This window comes from Monodelphis domestica, chromosome 3, assembly GCF_027887165.1.
Source record: "Monodelphis domestica isolate mMonDom1 chromosome 3, mMonDom1.pri, whole genome shotgun sequence".
NCBI classification, from domain to species: domain Eukaryota; kingdom Metazoa; phylum Chordata; class Mammalia; order Didelphimorphia; family Didelphidae; genus Monodelphis; species Monodelphis domestica.
In genome coordinates this window covers 474,925,314-474,951,115 of record NC_077229.1, presented here as the reverse complement: position 1 = coordinate 474,951,115, position 25,802 = coordinate 474,925,314, and the positions used below count along the sequence as shown (strand labels likewise).

General features: G+C 35.3%; 1 protein-coding gene across 4 annotated transcripts in view; it reads left to right on the top strand.

Annotated features, from left to right (window-relative positions):
- The window catches only part of KIAA0825 (KIAA0825 ortholog), a 554,607-nt gene that overhangs the window by 283,580 nt on the left and 245,225 nt on the right, over positions 1-25,802 (top strand). For 3 of the 4 annotated variants that reach the window (XM_007487289.3, XM_007487287.3, XM_007487288.3), the window contains 2 exons: positions 165-323; positions 2,680-2,774. In XM_007487289.3, the coding sequence (XP_007487351.1) occupies positions 165-323; positions 2,680-2,774 (254 nt within the window). Of the gene's footprint in view, positions 1-164; positions 324-2,679; positions 2,775-7,266; positions 7,484-25,802 lie in introns of those variants that run through there. The other variant, XM_007487294.3, reaches the window with a different exon arrangement.

The window sequence follows — 25,802 nt, the reverse complement described above, 5'->3', positions numbered from 1 at the left end:
AATCTTCTGAAAATGAATTCTCTCTTGTGATATTAACATTGGAATCTACTAAGTAAATGCTAAAAATGTGTGAAAAGAGTAAATACAGGTTTTGATCAGCTTGCTTTTAAAAAAGAACATAGAGTAATAAGCATGCAAATTTGTTTTTTTTTTCTCCCTTGAAGGAATATTTGAAAGAACAGCTGTTTTCTATGAATGTAGCAGAGGAAAACACATTACCCACCAGACCTTTAAAAGTGACCTTGAAAAGCCTAGAAAAACAGCCTCCTGCCTTTAACCCTTTTCAGGTGTATAAGTGGTTTAGTGAAAAAATGCTGGATCAGGTATGTGGAGAATAATTGTCATTCAGCAAAGATTAGACCCAAACCAAAAGGTTTCATTTAAACATGCATTGTTTATATAAATTAACTTTCAAAGAAGTATTTTACTTACTCTTATTTTTTTTAAAGTCAAATATTCTATAGTTGGAACTTGAAATTTTAGTAGATTAATCAACTATGGACATTTTTGACTACTCACTATCTCACATTCTTTATATTCATTTGGTTTTGAAAGCCTGTTGATTTCAGTTTTACATCTCTTAAATATATCCCATTGTCTCTTCTGACATTACCATCACCCTAGTGCAGACCCTCCTCCTCTCCTGGTTGAATTATTGCAATAGCTTGATGACGGGTCTACCTGCCTCAAGTCTTTTCCCCACTCCAATTCATTCTCTATTCAGTAACTAAGTTGATTTTCTTAAAGTACAGGTCCAGCCCTATCATGCCTTTACTCAGTAAATTCCAGTGGCTCTCTAGAACCTCCAGGATCAAATACTAAATATTCTGTTTGGTTTTGAAAGCCCTCCATAATCTACCCTTTGCCCCTACCTTTTCAGTCTTCTCACCCCTTCTTACACCCTACAGGACTCTTCAATCCAGTGTCACTGGCCATCTGGCTGCCCCTTTCACTAGATAATCCATCTCCCAACTCCAGGGATTTCCTCTGGCTGTCCCCAAGTCTGGCATGCTCTTTCTCCTTATTTCTGCCTCCTGGCTTCTTTCAGCCCCAACTAAAATCCCCTATTTCTTAATTTTAGGGCCTTCCCTTTGTTAATTTTTTCCTATATATAGTTTGTTTGTACATATTTGGTTGGTTGTTGTCTTCCCTATTAGATTGTGAGCTCTTTGAGGGCAGGGCCAGTTTTTTCGCACAGTGCCTGGCATTTAGATGCTAAAAATATTTAAATATTTATTAACAATTGACTGGCCATGGAACCCTCATGCTGTAGGATCAAATCAATTCATGTCTTATAAATAATTGAATTATTCACTTTTAGTAGTTAGTACACACAGTTTTATATATGTTTAAAAATAATCTTGGCAATCTTCTTGAAAGTTTATCAAAGAATTTGGCATAGACATTATTTGCATAAGTGATCATTTAAAATGAATGAATTTACTTTAAAGAACTCAATATTGAAAACAATATATGCTTAAATATGTAGTTAATTATATCATCTCATGAAGATTATTTAAACAACACAGTCAGTAGTTATATAAAAATGATAACCTAAAAGGCAAAAAAATGGCAGAAATCTGATGGCAATTTTGATTCTAGCTTAATTCACAATTTAGGTATCCTTTTTTTGAAAGTCTCTTGACAAATCATTTGAACTGGCATGACAGAAGAAAAGAATTGCTTGACCTAGAGCTCTAATGAAAAAAATTTAAAACATTGTCCTAATTTGGGATGCAGATAATATTTTTATCATGCCTGTTACAGATCTAGCCTACATTCATCAAAACTGTAGAATAAGACCTTCAGATACTGACAACTCAGGGCAGAATTCTTCTACTGTGTGACAGGATTGTAGGGCTCGATTAATCAGCGGCTGACAAGGGATAGTTCTTGTTCAAGTCTAAAAACTAGCCTAAACTGGAGTTATTATCAGAACTATTTGGTTTTTAGAGTATAGTGCTTCTATAATAGTAAGAAACCAAACATTTTTATATCTATAAATTAACTTGATACATAGTCGATTGTATTTCAGATTGTACAAAACAAAATAATCTTAACCATTAAATCATTTCTTCTTTCAAATAAACAACATCTTTTATCATATAGTTTTACAGAACTTTTATATGTAGTCATTTGTCTCTATTCTTGGATTTGAGATTACCTAATAAATTTTTAAGGGAAGTATATTCTTGCTTTTATAACCATCTGTTTACTATATTTACTTTTGCAAAATAGACAATACTAATATGGCACACTAATTAAGATATAGCATAAAGCCAGATTTCTAACTACTTCAAGTTTTTCTTGATAAAAGTTTTGCTGACACTAAAAAAAGTACATTGAGGAGATACATTAAAAAGTTGCCAATTATTTTGCTTTTCAAGAGTCAACCTCTCTTAATTGGGCAAAATGCCATTAACAGTTGGAAGAATAATGACTCAAAAATTGATTTATCTTTTCATAAATAATGGCTACATCTCAAATGGATTTATTAATTAATTGCTGTCTTATTGGAATAAAAACCTTCTTCTCTGTACGTGATTGATATCATCTGTCTAAGTCCTTGTTCTAGACCCCCCTCCTTCTTAGTTAGTCTATCACAGCTGGAGCTTTAGTTTACTGATCATATTAACTCTGATTAATAACTAACAATAGCTTCTTCTCATATGTCAACAGTCAGTCATAACTAAATGGGACTGGAATTGGTCAAACTTGCTGCCAAGTTATCTGGGACTGAATAAGACGACCTTCAGGGCACTGCTTAAGAACAGGTAATTTAAAAAAGATTTTTGGGGAGAACCTTGTTGGGGAAATTGGCATTTGGGCATTTAAGTTTTTAAGCAGTATATTTTTGATAAATAAGAAAAACTAATGTGATTTTTTGAAACCATAATGGTCAAAGTTTACATTGAACATAATTTGAAATGTTCCCCCCCTGACATGTCAGTTATTTGCAGAGCTCTATTGTCATGCTATATAAATTTTCATGGAGTGAAATTCTAATATATTGTACACTAGTGGAATTTTATTATAAATGTCAATAAGTTAGTTTGAGAGAATCACTTAGAGTGCTGTACTTCATATCCCATCAAATAGAATATCTATACAATGCTTAACAATCAAGTCATAGAAAAAGGTATAGCAGTCAAAAGAACTTATAGAAAGAGATTTATTAAAATAAAGATACGTAGTTTAGTGAGGAAGGCAAATATGTTTACATCATTTTACTGGTATATGATTTTTTTTGTGTCTTTTATATCAGTGGAATTTCCTACTTTGAAATGGTCACCTTTAATAAAAGAGAAAGCCTAAGCAGAGAGCACTTTGAAGTAGGATTGAGATATATATATATATATGTAAAATATAACATGTTCTAAAAGATCTTAGTAGCTGGATATATTTCACAGGCTGTTGATCCAGTGTCCTGCCTGTCTGGTTTCCAACTGCTGGTTATGAGGACTGCTTGGTATAATGGGCAGAGTGCTGAAGTGAACATAAGATGTGGGGTTTAAGACATGGTTCTGCTACTTAAGAGCTTTTACAACCATCTATTTCTTCATGTGTAAAGTGAGCATAATATCTCAATAGGTATTTATTAATTTTAAATATTCATTTTTTAAAAATATTGAACTCCAAATTCCTTCCCTCCCTCCCTCCCTCATTGAGAAGGCAAGCAATGTTTACAAACTCCTACACAGATAATACCTCAAAAAAGTATTATAGAACCATTTTTAGAATATTAAATTTGTTTTAATAATTCCACCATAAATATATTTTAGTCCTTTTATTCTTTCCAAGGCAATATTCAGAATGACAACATGATGAAATTTTCAATCATCTTTTACCATACTTTAGTGCACTTTGAAAAGCAGAACAGTGTTGATGAGTTTCTGTAACTGTTCTTAGATTAGGGAAATTCATAGGAGGAGGAGTTGTTGATTTGTGGTCACCAGGGGGCGCTGTGGGTATTTGCCTAGCTACCTGTCCCTCTCCACCTAGACCCCAAGGACACCCAGCTGTTATGAGCCCCCTACATTAAGAAAGATTCTGATATTTATGTGTGTGTCCACCAATCAAATCTCTCCAATTGTGTCCCCTTCAATTCTTACTAGCCACTCCTCTGCCTTCCAGTGCCTTACACATGATCAGCTCTATCACATTCATTATTTTAAAAAGTATTTAGAGGAGTAATAGAACCATAAACATACTCATGTCAGAACATTAATCATGATCTTTCCAGACTGACTTTGATTAGCCCATTCCATTCCCCCTATGAATCATGATAGGCAAGAAATTGGAGATGCAATTTTTAGACTCTTAACATTTGGAGCTCCACAAAAAGCAATTTGCTCATGAACAAGAGCATTCCCTTAGCTGCCTTATTACCTGAGCAAAGGAGTACCTCAAGGTTTCTCCTGTGTGTGCATTAGCAGGTGTGAAGGGGTAGCGCCAACATCAGTATCACCTTCCTTAGCTCCTTGGCTTACCTCCCAGATATGGGGTCAGGTTCCAGGGATTATCTATCCCTTTGCCTCCAAACTCCTTTTCCCAACTGTCCTATTACTTTGAGGGCACAACCTCTCTCCCAGCCATCCGGGCTTGCATCTTGGGGTATCATCCTCAGCTCCTCGTATCTACTCTGTTGTCAGCTCTCATCTTTCTGACTTTCACCCTGTCCCGGACTATGTCCATTTCTCTCCACTCACACAGCCCCATCTTGGTCCAGGCCCTCATTGCCTCTTACTCAGACTGTTGCACTGCCCTTCTCATTGAACTTTCTGCCATCAAGTCTTTTCTTTACTTCAATCCAGACTTTTCTCTGCTGTAAATTGATTTTCCCAAAATACAGACCTGACCATGTTACCCCCCAAACTCAATAAACTAAATGATTAATGTTCAGTTATTAGTATGCTTCTATTTCCATCACAACTCAAACTAATCATTTCTAAAATAATGAACTTAAAGGTGATCTGAAAAAGTATGTACAAGGAACTAAAAGGGAGAACAGTGGCTAGTAAATAGAGGGACACTATTGGAAAGATATGAAGCATAGATGCATATATAATATCTCTCCACTGACATCAGAACCTGCCCTAATATAGGGGCTGAGAAGAACTAGTCCCTCTTCTTTCCAGAGTCAAATACAGAATCCTTTCTCTGACAGTTAAAACCCTTCACAACCTGATCCCTTCTTGTCTTCTAATCATCTTCCAATTCAGTACCCTCCTTGTACCCTATGTTCTTTTTCTACTAGCCTACTTGTTATTTTTCTGGCTTCCTTCAAGTCTTAACTAAAATCCCACTTGCTATTAGGAGCCTTTCCTGATCCCCCTTAATCCCTGTATCTTTTCTCTGTTGATCATTTCCATCTAATTTTTCAAAATTCAAAATAGTTAAAAAAAAAAAAACCAAACCTCTTAGGCTTATCTTAGACTCAATACTAAGTATGGGTTCCAAGGCAGAAGAGCAGTAATGGCTAAACAATTGGGTTTGCGCAGGGTCACCCTGGCAGGAAGTATGTGAGTCCTGATTTGAACCCAGGACTTCCCATGTCCAAGCCTACTCTCTATCCACTAAACCACCTAACTGTTCCATTTCCAACTCATGTTGTGTATATCTTTTTTTATATAGTTATGTGCCTATTGCCTCCCCCGTTAGTTTGTGAGCTCTTTCAGATCAAGGACCATCTTCTACCTTTCTTGGTATTTCCAGCACCCAGTGTCTGGCATATAATGGGTACTTAAAAAATGCTCATTGACTGTCTGATGACAGTCCATCTCCTAAATACACTGGCTGTTCTCCATGTCTGGAATACTCTAGTTTCCTTGATTCTGTCTTCCTTTAAGACTTAGCTCAAATTCCATCCTCTGCAGAAGGTCTTTTCCTGGACTTCTCCAGTCATTGCAATCCCCTGAAGTTGCATGCCTGAACCATTGGCTTGTGTAAGGGGTAAATTTAGAATTGAGACTGAATATAAACTTAGTTGGTCACCAGGTATTTAATTTCTAAATCCCAACAAAAATACTCAAGTCAGTTTGGGAATTTTATGGTGGTTTAATTAATAAAGAGGGAAGGAATTAAGAAGAAGAGAGAGGGAAAAGGGTATAAAATTTCTTTGGCCTAGCCTGAGCCAAGGAGAGTTCAGAGACCTTCCAGCCAGGAGCCCTCCTCTGAGATTAGGGGCCTCTTAGGAGGATGGAATTTTAGGAAAGGTAAAGAAAAAAAAAGGAATCAGCCTAAACTCTGAGAGAGCTCAGGGAAGATGCTTCACCCAACCCAGGCCAAGACGCCAAGACACCAAAATTCTGCCATGAGCCAAACAGCTAGTCGAACCCAATATCTCTGAGAGAGAGACCCTGAGCTCAACTCCTCCGCCACCAGAGAGCCCAGCAAGAGGAAGTGATGTGAATATATAGACTTTTTTTACATCACTTCCTGCGTTTCACATGTACCAATGGTCGCTTAAGCCCAGGGGGTCTGTCAGTTGTTTCTGATTTGTCATTTGCTAGCACATGTCTGTCATAGGCCATCCTTCTCAACACTTAATCCTTAAGTAGGGGTGTAGACATTACTGATTGCTAGTCTAAGCAGGGTAGAGTAAATCTAAAATTCACAGTTGCTCAGTGCCAACTGCCATTATTTTCTTTCTCTTCCAGTGTGTTCTTATCATCCTTATTAGTGTGCGTACCATCCCAGAATAGACTCATCCCTAGGTTGGGTAGCAATACATCCCCTAAACAGTATTATCAAAATCATGTAGCAGTTTTTATTTGTGAAGATGAAGATGCAAAACAACTACCTTGATGAAAAAAGGGTTCTCAACCTGGTATTTTAAGTCCTTCACAATCTGGTTCCCAACTAACTTTCCAGCCTTATTTCAAATGACTTCACTTCCCATACTCTTCATTCTAATTAAATCAGCTTACTGGTTTCCCAAAATGGCATTTTATCTTTCACCTCTCTGTCTTTGTGTAGTTGTTCCTCATGCCTGAAATTCCTCCCCTGCCCCCTTACTTCCATGGGAGAATCCACATCTTTCTTCTAAGAACAATGAACCTACTCCTTTTTGAGACCTTTTCTATTCTTCCTATTCCTGACCCCCACCCTATCCCCAATTCTCTCTACCTCTTGATGTTACATTACTTTGTATCTTATTAATATGCATTACTTTGTATTGTAATTTGTACATATTTTAATTATCTACCCAACTGAATTTTGCTTAAAGAAAACACCATTTCATTTTTTTTGTCTTTGTATTCTCAGTACCTTTGCACATAGTAAGGACATAATGAATTGAACTGCTAACTCAACCTCTCTTCTAATGCAGCAATCCCTTCTTTAGCATCTAGGACAAATGGAAACTGAAAGGGGGCCTTTGAATTAATTTATTTGTAAATTTCTAACAACAGAAAAATAAAGAATTATTTGAGGAATCAATTGTGCTTTGAATTATATACTACATTTAAGGCATGGGGTTTGAATTAACAGAATTTTATCATATTATGTGAATAATTCATTTATTTTAAAACTTTTATCTATTTGATAATGCAGTTCCTTGATAAAATGGGAAATTCCATAAAACTATAATAGTTGTATTATATCTTTATAATGATACATAGTCAGTTAGTGTATGTTCATCAAATTGACTAATTTATCCATGAGTTCTAATATTTCACATAGGCTCAGAATAATTTCCAATACATAAAAATATTTCCATGAAATAGAGATTTTGAGTTTAAGGTCTAAACTAATTCTAGGACAGTATTTAAAAATAGCATGATCACAAGTTCTATTAATATAATAGATATACTTAATTAATCAAAGCCATCAGGCATATTCTACCAATAAGAAGAGAGTAAAACTCTTTGGAGGGACATTTTCCTTCATTTCCAATGTTGAACACAAATTTCAAATGTTTACACAATAACAAATATGTGTGTGAAAACTGAAAAAAGCAGCCAATTATCTAGATATTTCCAAATATCCAGATGTTTAGCATTTAGATAGATGAAGCATAAGGGTATTTGACTAAACTTTTCAGCCAATTAACACTTTCAACCTATTAAATGCTAGTGTAGAAGCGTGAATGAAAGAAGTTGACACATCCTCCTAAAGTGTATAATTTACTTCCTTTCAGTTCCATAGTGAATATTTAAACAAAAAAAAATGTATCTTAACAGAAATCATTCCTCTTTTCCATCTTTAAATATCACAAATCTGTTGCTATCCTTTAAAACCCTTTCCTACTACAATAAATGTCTTTTAGGTCTAATATGCAGCTGTGGGAAAAGACCAAATTTAGCCAGTGATAACAGGTCAAATACTTCTTCTCAGAAAAGGGCAATGAATCTTTAATAGGAACAGCCGGGACCTTATCTTAATAAGGATCTTAGATTTTAAAGTGTGATATGAAAGGCATCTTACTCCCAACCACCTCACACATAAGCTGTAATTGATCTGCCCTAGAAGGATGAAAGACTTTTGGGAGTTTGTATTTCCTCCAGTATTCTTTCCATTTATTTTTAAAATGTAATTTATGAGAATCAATTGAGATTGAGTTGGCAAGATTGAAATTGTTTTTGTTCTGTAAACTAAGAAACATTTATTTGGAGTTTTCTAAGATTAATTTTTTGTAATCTTTCAAGTTTCAAATTTTAAATATTTATATCTTTTAAACAATAAAGCAGTGACCTTTAAGACCATGAAATTAAGATAATACATTGTCCTGAATAAACAAGGATATTGTTCCTGCCCATGTTGTCGAAAGATCATGTACTTAGGAGTTGTTTGTCCCCTAATACTGATATTCCTAGAGCCATAATCAATAAATACTTATTAAACACGTTTTTATCTTCCTGACACCATACTAAGCTCTGGGGAAACAAATTGGAAAAAAAAAGAGAGAGAAGACAGTCCTCATCCTCAAAGATCTTTCATTTTCATGGAGAAAGAAAAATACATTTAAAAAAGCTGAGGATTTGGGGTGGGAGAGCAAAGTGGAAACCTTACAAAGCATTTGAGAGAAAAGATGTTAGTGGAAATTCCAAACCCTCTCTAAAAGGAGGTTTGGGGAGGAGTTTATTACTCTAACCCTTCTGCCCTCCTATCAAAGGGAAGAGGAAACTGAGGAGACTGAGAAGGTATTGACTCTCAAAGCTGAATCGATCTCTATGATGATGAGATTTCAGGTGATGAGCCTGCCAGAGGAGGCATGGTACCCAAAGCAGCCAAGTGGTTCTGATGCAGTTATTGTGCCTTATTGTCCAGATCCTCATTTGCTAAATGTCATGTATTTGTGCAACAGTAGGAATGCAGTCTTTGGAAAAGCATAATTTAATAGAATATTTCTCCCTGGCTCACAACATAGAATCTGATCAACTTATTTCTTTAATTCTCTTTTGTTTTTTGCCTAAGTTTATTTATATCAGGAAATCCCTGGACTTAGGCTGCTTTCTCCAGGTTAACAGAATACATCTTATGCATACATTTGTGTACCCAAGGTTGCCCCCAAATGATCTAATTCAGAGGTATCAAATTCAAATAGAAATGGGGGGGGGTCACCAAACCATATATAAAGGGACAACTAGGAAGCTCAGTGTATTGCTAGCCAGGAGGTCCTAGGTTCAGATTTGGCTTCAAATGCTTCCTTGCTATGTAACCCATTGTCTAGCCCTTACTGCTCTTTTGCTTTAGAACCATCACAGAGGTCTAAGAAAGAAGGTAAGAGTTTTTTAAAAAATCATACATATGATCACATTTTTTTAAAATATAGCTTTCTTTAGTTCTTATCTATAATGAATCAGTTGTAAGTTAGTATTTACAATAGGATTTCTTTTGCCATTGTTTGTCCTTTTTTTACTTTTTACATATTAATACATTTTTAGTAATTGTTTTCTGACATTTTATGATCTATATCCTCTCCTTGGGAGAGGTTCCTTGGGACTGTAAGCAATATGATATAGGTTATATTGTGCTCTATATAATACATAATTTCATGTTTGTTATGCTGTGATAGAAATACATATTGCTTATATAAGAAAAAAACTCATGAAAGAGATAAAGTGAAAAATGGATTGCTTTGGTCTGGATTCAGACTCCATAAGTTCTTTTTATGGTGATGGGTAGCTTTTTTTGTTGTGGACCTCTTGGAGTTGTCTTGGATCCTTGCATTGCTGATAATAGTTACGTCATTCACATCATACATTATTGTTGTTCCTGTGTATAATGTTCTCCTGGTTCTTCTCACTTCACTTTACATCACTTAAAAAAACTTTTCCAGGTTTTTGTTTTTATGATTGCCCTATTTATTTCTCATGGCAAATAGTACTCTATTACAATCATATACCACAACTTGTTAGCCATCTCCCAATTGATAGATGTACCTTCATTTTCCAATTCTTTGCCACTATAAAAGCTGCTTTAAACCTCTATGTACAAGTAGGTCTTTTCCCTCTATCTTTGATCTCTTTAGGATATAGACTGGTATTGCTGGGTTAAAGGGTGCATACACAGTTCTATGGCTCTTTGCACATAATTCCAAATTGCTCTCTAGAATGATTATGTCAGTTCACAGTTCTACCAACAGTGTCTCAATTTTGCTACGTTCTCTCTAACATTTATCATTTTCCTTTTTTTTTCATAATAACCAATTTGATAGGTGTAAAGTGGTACCCCAGGGTTGTTTTAATTTGCATTTCTCTAAATAATAATGATTTGGATTTTTTTCATCTTACTAAAGACAGTTTTAATTTTTTCATCTGAAAATTGCCTGCTCATATCTTTTAATCTTATAAATTTTCTCAGTAGCACATATTGACTTAGAAAACTGCATATTAACATTATCTATGATCTATTGTGTTTTTATTTCTTTTTTTATATTTCACAATTTTATTTGAATACATTTATTACACCTCTGCTCTAGTGGAAGTAATTTGGAACTAGGAGAAATTCAGTTCTAATCCTAGTTTAGTCATCAACTTTGGTGTCCAACCAGTCATTAAATTTGGATGTCTTAATTTCCTCATTTTGAAAATGGGAATGATTATATCTGTGTTGTCTAAGTTTTGTGAGTCTCAGATGAGATGATAGCTAGGCAAGATGTTTTGAAAGAAAAAAGGACCATGCAAAGAAAATATTAATAGTGCTACTCAATGCTATTGTCTTACCACTTCATGGGTAGCAGAAGGTTCAAGCTATGGAACCAGGACTAGACAAGGTGGTTAACTATTAAGAATATTAGAGAACAGAAGAGTTAGGTCATCAGAATAAGGGAATTAAAAAAAAATAAGGAAGAATAAAAGCTGACCAAAAAGTCAGGAAGACATCAAGAATGAGTACCTTTGAACTTCAAATGGTATGATCTTAAAATCCTTCACCAACCTAGCTGTCCCCTAGATAGATGCTCATCAGCTTATCAACTCCTCGTCTAAAATGTAGTTCCCAGGAGTGAATGCAATCTCAGAATGTGATCTTCCAAGCTGGAATATACTTAGTTGGCCACTTCCTTCTCTGGAATAGTATACCTCTTGATGCAGGCTAGGATCTCATTTGCTTTCTTGCCTTATGTCATTTTAGAGATCCAAAATTTAGCTTACAGGTCATAGAAGTACTAGACTTAAGTTAGCAGAGACTTGGAGTCAAATCCTGTTTCTGATAGCCACTAACTATCTGTAAAATGAGAATACTGTTATCTGTTGTACTTCCCTCTTAGGGCTAATGTTAGAATTTAGCAATTTCAAAAGCACTTTATGTATGCTAAAGAAATGTTATTCATTGTTTCTGTTTTGGCAATTCATTAAAATTTTCAGATATTTTTTCCAATGAATTGTTATCTAGCCTTAATGTCCCTATTTCATTATTGTGAAAGTGATTTTTAATTTGAAGACTTTATTTGTCTTACTTCACTTCATTTCTTCTCATTAGATTTGGTTCAAACTTCACTTGTCAAAACATTTTTTATACTCTGACTTGGCCTTTCGTTATGTAAGCTAGTCCTAATATTGGATTAAATGAACAGTCTTTAGTATGTCAAATATTCATTTCTAACAATAATAACCACTGCTGGAAATTGTGGGCCCAGAGGACCTGGAGCAGTCTTTTTCTCTTCTAAGGAAGCCTCTGTACTGGACATGTGCAAGGGGGAACCTCCTTCATTTCAGTGGAAGCTGGATCTCTAATGAGAAGAGTTAGACTCCATTTTTCATACTCTTTGTATCATTACATCCCCACCCTGGAACCCTGGAGGATGATTTAATTACTACTTAGGTTTTGGCTCATGTTTATGGTCTTCCCAAAAAGGTGATTAGAAATGTACTTAATGTACAATATAAATCAGTTGTAAGACAGGTATTTATTTCATATATGCAAAAGAGAGGCTAAACACAAAATTCTCTCAAGCACGATTTTACAGAATGCTTGCCAGAAAAAAAAAATTAAGTTGACTCTATTTTTTAAACTTAAAAAAAATACAAACAAAAATGACTTGGAGGTGGAATTCTTTGAAGAGAAGCACAAACATTTGATCTTTACTTCTTCATTATACCTTATAAATCTCATACTGTATTATTATCTTATCATACTTTATTATCTTAACAAATTCTATATTGTTCCTTCAGATTTCTCAGCCTTCTCCTTTTAACTTCCTTGTTTCCTAAATGCTATAGAAAATGCAAATGGAAGTAGTTACTTGATAGAAACATCTAGCCAAGCACCTGTAAATTAGTTATAGCTTTTTATCAAAGAAAATCCAAAGAAGTGTTTAAGGATTGGGGATCTGACAAAATGGTTACTGGATTATAAATAAATGATTTATACCTTTTGATTTAGCAATTTCCATTACTTGAAATAAAGGCTGTTTCAAAGGTTCAGAAAACTTTCCTTAAGTAACAAGCAATCCATATGTCATTTCTACATTTCTACTTTTGATGTTATTGAAGGGTAAGTGTGGCAATTACATATCCATCTTTTTAAATTATAATAGTACTTTTCTCTGTTTCTAGCTATTACCTTCTTGCTATCCTCTACTTTAAAATAAATCCCAAATAGGAAATGAATCAGTGATTGTATTTGATAAAAGAAAATAAACCAAGGAAAACTCTCTTTCCTCATTCGTGGTGAATCTCCAGATTGTAGTTCCAATATTGTTTTCTTCATCACTGGAGCAGATTTATGTTGTTTTCTTTTCTCCTCACCTTGTTTACTCCAGAATAATTCCTAAGAATTGTCAAACTGAAAATAATCTCTAAAAGCAGTTGAGTGCTGAGCTATTTTAACCATCTAAATATACTGCATATGAGTTTGGCTTAGAATTGAGCAAACACAATTAAATATGACTGCAGGAACAGCAGAAGGGGTGGTAGTGGCAGATTTCTAGCTAGTACTTTGGGGACTTTCCAGGTGGATGACAACCACAGATCTGAGGGAATCTAGACTACAAAATGTGTTCATGGAGGGCTGTCTATGTGATTTGTAAATTATTATTAATAATAATATATCTTATAGTTGTATATACAGTTTTCAAAGGATATTCAAATTCTTTTTAATTAAATGAGTTAATTGGCTAGTAGGTAGAAAATGGAAATATTGTCTTAGACTGGATGAGGAATTCATTCCTAAAAGCAAGGCATGGTTTGCAATCCATGCCAGAGCAGCCTCACCATTAGTATAATGTTTTTATTTTCATAGAGTAGGAAATTCCTGATGAAGCAGCAGGTTGGCAGTGCCCCAGTGTTTCCAACGGAAGGGAGAACAGAATCCATCAATTCTGGGACTCATGTAATAAGTATTAATTAAGGAGATATTTGGATTTCCCATGCAGGACCCCACCAACACCTCTCTCAACAGCCCAATTGCTTCTTAATTCTAAAGGGATAGATCACAAATTAGTGGTTTTTCAAACACTATCACTGTATGCACTTAAAGGAATATTGGATCAGGCTGACATTTTTCTTATGATGTAATTCTTTGGGAGCAAATATTTATTCAAGTGGGGGTATCTATTTATAAATGTGTAAATACAACATTTTAATTTAACAAGCTTGTTTTAAAATGTTTCTTATTTCCACTCTATTTGTCCCTCATATTCTCAAGAAGCAAAGAGAAGTATAAGTGAAACAGAAACCCAACATTAAGTAACAATATAGCTTGTGCTTTTATTTTATAGTTTAGAGGTAAAAATATATAGATGTTTAACAACACTGGTTATTGTTGTGATAATTAGTGGTTTATTATTTAGAGTTTCCTGAAAATAATACAAGATAAGCGCAGAATAGATAAAAAGTCACTTTAATGGGGATGTCTGTTGTAGCCAGAAATATGAACAAAGGTCTCATGGAGGAGAGGGAGCTTAAAGAGAAGTCAAAGAATCTAAAAATCATATATTAGGAGGGGAGAGCATATCAGGTGTGAGGAATAGCCAGTGCAGTGGCACAGAGATGAGAGAGTTTTGTGAAAAGAAAAGCAAGTTGCCCAGTATGACTGACTGTAGAATATAGGAAAGGGAGAATAGAATGTAAGATTAGAAAAGTAGTAATAAGCCAGGCTCTGAAAAGCTTTAAAAACTAATAACTTTATATTTTATTCTTAAGATAATAGGGATCCATTGAATTTTATTGAGGTGGGAGCAGCATGGTCAGGCTTAGGATATTAGAAAATCACTGGTAGCTGGGAGGTGTATGGTTTGGAGTAGAGGAAATACTTGTGGCAAAGAGACCAGTTAAAAGTGTCTATGGCTATGCTATGTCAGGGTACATAGAATGTAGTAACTTTTTGAGCAATGAATAAGATGGTGGTTGTATGAATGGAGAGATGTGGGTGGTATAGAGAAAGGATAGACAAAATTTGGCCACTAATTAGATATGTGTAGTGAGGGAGGGAGAAGAATTGAGGATGAAACTGAGGTTTTAAGCCTGGGTGACTAGGGAGAATGGTGGTTCCTTCAATAGTAATGGAGAATTTCAAATGAGGAGAGGGTTTTGGGGAAAAGATAATGAGTTCTGTTTTGGACATGTTGAGTTTGAGTTGCCTAAGGGACGTATAATTTGAAATATCTAACAAGTATTTGGTAATGTGGTACTGGAGTTCAGGAAGGAGACAAGGATGAATAGAGCTTGGAATGATTTGCATAGAAATAATTGAACTCCTGGGGGCTGATTAGGTCATCAAGTTATATAGTACTGAAAGAAACAAAGAGGAGGGTTCAGAACAGAGCCTTAGAGGACATCCACGGATAGTGGACATAATAACATACATGAAGATCTAGCAAAAAAGTAACAAACAAAAAACTACAAAGGAATAGTTAGGCAAGTAGGAAAAGAACCAAGAGAGAGCAGAGTCACAAAAACCCAGAGTATTCAAGCAGAGGTCAACTCTGTCAAATGTTGCAGACATGTCAAGAAAAGGAGGATCAAAGAGACCATTAGATTTGGAAATTTTGGAGGGAGCAGTTTCACTTTAGTGGATGAGGTTGCAGCCAGATTGAAAAAGCTTTAAAAGAGAGTTGAGAAAGGAGGAAGTAGAGGCACTGATTCAGTTAAAAACATGGCTTTAAGATAGTTAATTTTGCTGCATTGCTTATTGCTGGGAGCTAAAGATGGAGTAAGAGAGAAGGAAAAAGCATAAAAGTAGGATTTGAACTCAGGTTTTCAATTCAAATGAAATGTTCTTTCCCCTGTGCCCTGCTGTCTCATCTGGAAATAGACATTCTAATTTTTTCCTGGATATACAGATAATCTAAATTCTTGAATGAATATGGTTTGCCAGGAGACTGCTTTTCTAACATTTGATGTAAATAGCATGATGTTATCTACCAATAGGAAAATGTGGAGGATCTCACTATGTTTAAGGAATCCCTCTTTCTTTGATTCTTTTCATTACAGTGCTGACTACCTTTGCCAAACATAGTTTTACACCTAGCCAGATAATGAATAAGGTTATCTTAGTTGTTTACATGCTTCAAAGAATCTAGAATAATTTCAGTGTTTGAATGGGAGATATCTTGTCATAAGAGGGCCTTTAAAGTGTCTCTTTGCTCTACTGAATCAAATACTTTTTTTATAGTCAACAAATAAGCAGAGCAAGAGCTTGTATTTTCTACATTTTTCAGTCAATTATATGATGATAAATGTGAGTTCTGCAGTGCAATAATACTTGCAAAGACCTGCCTCTTCTCTCCTAATACCCTTATTGAGGTTGCCCTCAATGAATAAGTAGTTATTCTCATGAAGATTTTATGTAGATGGGAAAGTAGGAATATAATTATGTCTACCTGTTCTTTTGTTTTTCTGTTTTTACAGTCTCCCCCTCAGAGAGTTTATCCATATCATGTTTGCAACTATCTTTAAGGAGGACTGCAACATTTTTCTCTATAATCTTGATTCCTCATCTGACTTCTAGTTTCAGTTAATTAATGGCTATTTCCACTTTGATTTCCTATTCTTTCTTCAAAAATCAGTATTTCCAGAATCAAATTTTTAATTGTAACTCCAGAAAATGATTTTTCTTTCCAACATCCCTGTTTCTATGAATGGAATAGGCATTTTTCCATCTTCCTGGGCTAGAAACATTAGTCATCTTATACATTTTCATCTTTCATCTTCAGTATCCCATTATTCATTCTTCTCAGTATTGTCTTCCTTCTTAAAGTCATCCAACTACCTATCTTTCTGTTTCTCTGTTTGTCTATCTTTCTGTCTTTCCTTATTCTAATTGATTTTCCTTTTTTCCAGGCCCTCATGTAACTAACCACAGGATAATGGATTTTTAGGTGACAGTAACTCTGTTGCAATATGTTTCAGTGGGAAGAAGACCCACATTTATTATTAATTTATAGATCTTTTGAGATAAGTAGGAATATTTTCAACATTATCCTACTCAGTTGTCTTCTTGTTACCAACAAAAAATTGTCTAAATTATTTTAATTAGTCTTCAAACTCTCCATAATCTGACCCCATTCTACCTATATGATGCCCCTCCTCTTTCTCCTTTATATAAATCTTCAGTTCCAGTCAGGGTCACCTTAGGCTATGTCTTGGGCAGGCACATCTAGGAATAAAAGGCAGGATGGTGTAATTGAAAGTCTCCTGGATTTGGAATTAGAAACTATGGATTCAAATCCTGATTTGGCCACTTGCTATTTATATGCTCTTGTGCAAGTCTCTTTCTTCCATTTATTTGCCTACAGTAACTCTCTCTCCCTCTGTTTTGCTGTCCCTCAATTTCTACTTGTCCAACAATATTCATCTTTCAAAAATAAGCTTGGCAAATTCCTCCATAAAGTATTCTTTATGCACAATAAGAATTCAGAAAAAGGAGAGATTAGTGAGAACTGAAATAGAATCTCTATATTTGAGGTGCCCGATTTAGCATTTATCATAGAACATTTTAAGGTGTTTGGGAATTGGGTCTTCCTTTCCTCTATTGGTCCAAAGAGAAGTGCTCTGTTCCTCAAAATTGTTGTGTATCTTTTTTAAATATACCTGTATAAGCACTTCCGGTGTCCCTCTGACAGAATGCAGGTTCTTTAGCTAAGGGACTTTTTTTTTGGTCTTTATTTCCCCAGCACCCCAGTATAGAAGCAGGCATATCATAAGCACTTATTTAATGTTGACATTCTAAGCTCCCTGAGGGCAAGGATCTTGTCCTATTCTTTGATTTTCTTTTCTCCCTGATCCATCATTCCCCTATTGCCAGGATCAATGTTGGATACATTATAGATGTTGTTCAGCAAATATTTGTTACCTGACTGATGCCTCGTTGAGATTTATTTTCTTCTACAATTATTCATATTTCATTTTCTATGCAAGTTCTAAATGAAGATGGATCACTAAAAGATATATACAAATATATCATTGGTATGTGGTTTTTTTTTGGCTTCTAAAGTGTCCTTTTGAATGAAATTATGATTAGAAACAGTTACCATATTAAAATCTCTTTATTTGTGCCCTGATATAGTTTAGGAAAGCAGCAGACAAAATTAGGGAAATAATAAGCTTTTGCTTTATAGTAACTTCAAAATCAGAAGTCAGAATGATAAAAAGAGAGGGCATGTTCTTTCCATTGATCTGTAAACTGCTAGATTTAGTAATATATTCCAAAGAATGGATTATATCAAATCACTGAATCTCACTCCATCAGTCATAATAGATAAGGGGTAGAAAGTGGAGATGGTTTGACCTGCTGCCTACACAGATTTGGAAGGGAGTCAGTAACCTGGCTGAAATCCTGCAAGTTTGTCACACATCATTAACCTAAACAACTCTTTCAGATACTTCAGTATTATCCCCATATTATCTTTGCCCATCTGATGCAGCCCAAAGTATTTAATGAAACCTTCGAGATGCACCATTGAAGGACAGAGGCATAGCTGGTTTGGAAGTAGCTTAGAGTTCCATCCCAATAGGGAATTGATTGACATTTTAATCACCTAATATTGTTATTATTTTAATATGCTAAATATGTCCATTTGCTGGCTTGGCATGGATGGAATTATAATGGTCTACATTCCCCCAAATGCAGTATATTAATTTCTCCTGTGTTTTTTAGAAGTCTGGCAAGATTCAGATTTTACAAAAAAATGGGATCTTTTTCAGGAAAAAAAAGAAAATATGCATAGAAAAAATATTAGGCCTCACACCTACTTGCATTTAAAATCAGTAATTATATCAAAGAAGCTGCCACAACTAGGAAAGTGGACAACTCCATGGTAGCTACTTGTAGCAGTTAAAAGAAAATCAGTCAAACTGATTATTCTTGCTAACATGTGAATACAAAAAAAAAAAAGTGGTTGCTTGAATGAATTTTTAACTTTTCAACCTGCTTTATTATCTTTGTAAGGATAACATGAATCATGTAATGTTTCTTAAATCCAAACTATCTAGGCCCTTGAGTTCAATAAAGAGGTTGACCATTTCAGACCCATAGCAGGGGAATTACATCTTAAAAAGAATTACAAATTCTTTTCTCAGAATTCCTGGCCTCATCTGACCCTGAAGGATTTCAGGCATGTGTAAGCAATTGCAGGACCTGTGTAAATTCATAGATCAAATGGCCTTGTACTTTGTCACTAAAATTCTATTTGCTTTATATAAGCTGTACAGCTAGGAATAGGATGTACCTTTGTGCTGGCAGTGTTTGAATATGATTGATGTTCTCTCAGACAAGATGTGCTAGGTCAGTGCTGGCCTTGGTCAAATATGAAAGAGGCACCTGATTTGTCTTGCTCATAGTATTCTGGTGTTCTTGTAAAAGTCATTGTTTGGTTTTAAATGTTCCATTACATGGAGTTTAATTGTGACTCTAGACTGATAATAAGCCATAGAGAGATTATTTTCAAATCAGTCTATTTTCTTTTATGAAGCTACTTTCAGATGGCCAGAAATTGAATACAGTGTGTGATCCAGAAAAGCTTTTGTTTTTGTTGTTGTTGTTGTTTTAGAGCTAACATTTGATTATAAATAAAATTTTAAAATATTAATTATAGAGGTTTACTTCTTCAAAGGGATTTCACAATGTAAGTTAGATGTAACATATATAATATGTGTGTGAATGCACATGTATGAGTTTGTGTGTGTTTGTGAAACTGAGGCCTATCAAGCTTAAATAACTTGTTCAGGGTCACTTAGTGAGTAGCAAAGACAAGATACAAGTGAGTCCTCTGAATTAATTATTCAGAGGATTATAATTATATACACATATAATTATAATAATAATTCATTAATATTGAAACTGTTTTGCCATTTTTATTTTCTAAAAACAAACAGAAATTGTCTCATCATGATAATTTTATTTAATAATTTACTTTTTAGAAAAGAGGACAAAGTAAAACATTTTATAGTTTATTTTCCCAATGTGCTTACTTCCTTCATTATGCTAGAGTGGAGTATTGCCATACTTTGAAATGTACAACATATCTCCCTAGAGGTGGCAGATGGTGTGAGGAATCTGTCTTTTGATATAGTTATATATTTGAAGAAAAGATGGAACTCTAGGGTATTTGGGCATTTGTTAGATAAAGACCCTATCCTGAAAGAATAGAAGGTCTCTTGGAACCATTTTAATTGCAATCTATTATTCTTAATTTAAAAACACCTACAGTACATGAAATGTTCAAAAGTTTATTATTTCTAATTTTTAATAGTTCATATTTTCTACATTTGCAAAAATGAGAAAATATTTCAGCAAAGAATATTTTTGTGTCCAGTAAAAAAACCTCATTTCAACAGTTTTAAATGTAGTTTTCTTGGTAAATTTACATGATTAGAGCTCCTGAATGAGTCATCAGCATTCCAGTGATAAAATATATGGGGAAGATGACTTTGTCTTCCTATTCCTTTGTCACATATGTAATTAGTAACATTAATGTTGAAAAATTTTTGAAGTGAGGAATCTTTTGATTAAATTGAGTTCTATATAACTAAAATTCTCCAAATTCTCTTTGGCATAAAGCATTTCTGTAATCTCAGTAGGTGTTACTTCTTGATTCAAGAAGCCACAGTGTTTTATTCAATCAGGCCTAGATTATTCATCTTTCCATTCAGTGTCTTCCATAATTTGTCCCCTCTTTACCTATCTAACCTTCTTACTTTTAATTAACCCATGACTTCTGCCCTTCATTAGCAATCATCCAAATCCTCAAAGATAGGATTTTCATTTCCATTTCCACATTTAACTTATATTCCCCATCCATGAAATGCTCCTAACCATTCTCCATTCAAGATTTACTCGTCCATAAAAGACAATCACAGGCACAAACTTTTCACTGACACAACACTAAAAATGATGGGCCACACTCTTGTATCACCTTACTGATCACCCAGTAGAGTAGGCCTAGGTCCTTCCATATTGTTCTCTTTCAGAGAAAGGTTCAAGATATCTCATCAATTCCTTTTATATCCCTCATAGCACTTATCAGAGTATGTGGTCTTTAGGAAGCTCCTCATCAATACTTATTTCTACATCTGTTGGTTAATTTGTTCATTATTTTATGTAGTAGAGTTCAAATAGCACCAGACTTTTATACTCAGGAAACCCTGACTCTGACATTTATTAGATGCATACTAAATCACTTAAACATCTTCATCCCTAAATATTAGGATACCAACACTAGTACTCCCCACTACACAGGATTATGGTAAGGAAAGCACTTTGTAAACCTTAATGGGATATATGATGTGAGCCATTAGATCAAAGAGCAGGTTCCAAACTGAACTGGTAGAACGAATTTCTTTCTTTGCCCCCACTTTCACCAAATCTTCTTAATGCCCCAATCTTTCCCTATGCATGTTTCTTCTAACTACTCTTATGATGCATACAATTTTTGAGAGTTAAACAAAACATTTTCCCCACATCTTAATATATATAATTTGATGTAAAAGTAGTCCTTATAGAAGAGAGTTTTACTTAAAGAAAAAGATAAGATTTATCTCCTTTTCCCTTTCTTTCATATTTACCTTTTCATGTTTCTCTTGCTTTCTGTGCTTGGATATCGAACTTTCCACAGAGCTCTGGTCTTTTCTTAGAAAATGCTTGGAAGTCTTCTATTTTGTTGAATGCCCATACTTTCCCCTGGAAGTATATAGTCAGTTTTGCTGGGTAGTTGATTCTTGGTTGGAGACCCAGCTCTCTTGCCTTTCTAAATATTGTGTTTCATGCTTTGCAGTCTCTTAATGTGTTAGCCACTAAGTCCTGTGTGATCCTTATGGGAGCCCCCCTTTATCTGAAGCTCCTATTCTTGACTTCTTGTAGGATTTTCTCCTTTTCTTGGAAGCTCTTGAATTTGGCAATTACATTCCTGGGGGTTGTCTTTTGGGGATTTAGTATAGAGGGTGTTCTATGAACCCTTTCTATTTCTATTTTGCCCCCTTGCTCCAGAACGTGTGGGCAATTTTCTTTAATAATCTTCTGTAGAATAACATCGAGTTTATTGTTTATCTCTGGGTTTTTTGGGAGACCGATAATTCGGAGGTTGTCTCTTCTGCCTCTGTTTTCCAAGTCCGTGACCTTTTCAGTGAGATATTTTATGTTTTCTTCTAATTCATTAATTTTTTTGGCTTTGCTTTATTGATTCTTACTGTTTTATGATCTCACTTTCTTCGAGTTGCTTAATTCTGGTCATTAGGGACTGGTTTTGCTTTTCAGCTTTGTCTGCCCTTCTATTGGATGCTTCCTGCTCTTTCTCCAATTGAGCAGTCTTATCTATCAGACTGCTGATCTTTCTCCCATTTTTCTTTCCAGAAGGTTTCCATCTTTTGGGTAAGCTCCAGTTTGAGATCTTCCAGAGCTTGTTGATAGTTTCCTTTTTGGGAGGCATGTTCTGATTTTTTTTGGATTTCACCCTCATTCTCTTCTTTTCCTTGGGTACTCCCACCATAAAAGTTTTCAATAGTCACCTTTTTCCCTTTCTTCCTGGAGGCTTGATTTTGGGCCATGTGAGCCATCCCTTTGGTGGTTTTATTCCCCTTTCCTTTTTGGTCTGGGGTCTGGGTGATATGGGCGGGTTTTCTGTGAATTTAGGTGCCTCAGACTAGTTCTTCCCAGCCTCCGAGGTTTCTTAGAGTGCTGGGGCCCTGATCACAGCCAAACTGCCCAGGTGTTCAGCTCCGCCCAGATAATCAGCATGTGGTCCACCCCTGGTGTTTAGCTCCGCCCAGATACTCAGTGCAACCACCCCGAGTACAGCTCTGCGGCCCCTGTGCTCAGCGCAGGATTCTCCTGTGAAACCGCCCTGAGATGTTGTTTCCTGGCAGCCCCTAGATCCCAAGGACCCTGGAGTGCCCCCCCCCAGACAGAGACGTTCCCCACTCACTCGCTGTCCCAGTGAGTGCTCCGGTAGCTCACTCTGGTTTGGTGGGGGAGGTGTGTTTGTGGGGAAGGGCGGCTCAGTTCATGTTTCTGTGCAAGCTTTTCCTCCTTATTATAGTGTGAAAATGTTCAAACCCCACGTACCTTCACCTCTTTGAGGTACTGGGGAGTCCTTCTGTTCCTCCAAAGGTGATTTTTATGCTCCTTTGATGTAGTCTATTTCGTTCTGTGCCGGGGAGAGGAAACGTGTGGCGTCTAGATTGCAGCCATGTTTACCCAGAAGTCCAGAACGAATTTCTTAATCAGAAGTTCCTTACAGGTCCTAGGTCCTATGCTTCCTAGCCACGTGACCCTGGAGAAGTCTTAACCTCAAGTGCCTAAGCCTAAGCACTCTTCTGCCTTGAAACCTATAATAAGTATTGATTCTAAGACATAAGGTAAGCGTTTTTAAAAAAAGTTCACCACAGTGTTGAAATAATATGTGCACATATAAGGATAATGGTCTAAACATATATATATATGTATATGTATATATATATGTATATATATTTTTTTCTTTTGCTATTGCATAAAAAGTGATAGGTTACTTACCTGTTGGACTTTAGCAATATTATCCCAAATTAGTAGTTCTAATAATTTAGACTCATGTTTGCAGCAGATCCCATATTGTTAGCTCCTAGCTTTCTTTGTGACTGGTGAGAAACTGAAGGGTATTCTTTATACTCAGGCTTTTTCGTTCTTTGTGGACACCAATCTCACAAAAGCCACACTTCAACTATATTTCCCTCCTTATTTGGAAATCATTTGTCCTACTGAAGCCTTTACCTTATCTATCTTTCTCATGTGCATCGCCTTCCACTAAAGTCTCAATCTTATGTGTGTAATCTAAGAGAGAGATCCAGGGGTTTCCTATTACATGTGTCACTGTGGTGTAGAACGAACTCCATGTTCTTGAATGCAGTGCCACCAAGACACAAGCTGTGGTAGCTTCTGCCCACAAGGAAAGGTCTTAAATGTGGGTTCAAAAGCATAAACTATGTCTGTGGCCCAATGACCAACCCAGCTGAGGCCCAAGAGGTTCATTTTGAGAAAGTTTTCTACTTGGTTATGATTGTTTTGGCTCAAGCTGGTAATGAAGATCGCCTCATACCATTACATATACAGGTTGTTCTCTGTAATGTTAAAGATTTTCTTCATACTGAAGAAACCATAGATCTTTAGAGTACTAAGTAAATAATGAGTTTCACCAAGATGAAGAATGCTATTTAAATACTAATAACTTGAAATCTTGTTGAAGTGACAAACCACTTTGCAAAGCTTAACAGCATTAGCTATTGTTATTATCAATGTTCAGTTGATTACTTTAGAAAATTTAATATATCTATCATCCTGTAGCCATTAAGTCAGTCCTTCAAATCAAGAGGGTTGAATTTTGATCAAGCTTAACATTTATCAGTCCGCAATTCCCATTATAATATTAGGCAATCACCAAAAACAAACTAAAAAATATGGATCACTATCATGAAAAGAGAATTATAAATTGTTCTTAGGTTATACAACAGAGAATAACCCTGAACATCTTTTTGAAATTTCTACTTAAAATTCCTAGCAATGATATTCAGAGTTTACATGTTCTAAAATAAATTCAGTGAATTAACTTTAACTTGATATTGATGGAAATATATTGATAGCACTCTGGTTTGAAATGCACAAGGAATATTTTTTTTAATTCTAAAAACCCATGTGGAGAAGCAGTTCTTCCAAATTAGGGTGCTTTTAATTAACTGTGGTATAATCAAACCAAAGTTCTGCTAATAATGTAAGCTGGGAAGATTCAATATGTTATGAAAAAATACCTGTCCACTTGTTAACTCTTTCTAATACTAAGCATGTTTATGGCCTCTCTTTAATACAGTCAATCCAGCAAAAGCTTTAAATGTCAGGCTATATCCTAGGCAATAGGGATATAAAAAGGGAAGAGATAATCCCTGCCCTCAAGGAATTTATAACCTAATGGAGGCGACAACTTGGAAAACAAATCAAACCATATACAGAATAAATAGGAGAAAGTTAATAATTTTTTTCTATAAAAAATGAGGCAAGATTTTTAGCTTAGAGAATAAGGGGGGGGGAAGAGAGTCATGGGAGATTTGAGGAAGGATGAAAATGTTTGGAAGAACCACCTTGGAAAGTGGGATAGTGCATTAATAAGAGAAGTATATAAGGATTGCCTAGCAGAAACAAGTACCCAGGTGACATATAATAGAAATTTGTAGTGAACTCAGAGTGGTTGCATGATTTTTCTCCACCTTTATTCAGCCACACAAGTGTGGTATCAAAGAGAAACAAAAACAAAAGTGAACTAATTTTTGCCCTCAGAGGGCTTCCATTCTACTGAATTTAGTCAACATCATAATGGAAAGGAATAATAGTTAAAATGCAAAATAATACATAATACAAAAACATTTTGCATTTATACCATCCTTTTTTAGTTAGGTGTGTGCTTTTGATGTTTAGAGAATTTCTGTTTCTTCAACTAATGCAGGCACACTCAGAGGAACTGGGAAAATTATCTAGTTTCTCTGTTGTCTCCTTCATGTTGGAAATTTATAATATTACTTCTTAGAAAAGTTCACAGAAAGGACCAATGCCCTCTTTTCCTCTAAGCCTCCTACTGTCCAACAAACACCTTTGAGTTTGAGCTAAGGCAGAGTTGAGAACTAGTCGTTGTCAAAGAGCTAAATAGGTATCCCAGCTGCATTTGGCACATAAGCATTTGGCAGCAGATGAGGAGACCAGACAGGTTTAGTAAGTTTGTACTAGATAATCCATTCAATAGTAATTAAGAATTTCCTTAGTCCTACAAAGGGTCATCCTTATTCCCAAGATGTTCTTAAAAGGGAAAGGGATGGCATTGGTAGGGACTGTATTTATACCAGAGGGAGTACTCAGATTTGTCACTCTAAAAGTTGACACTATGAAATATGTCACCAGGAAGACTT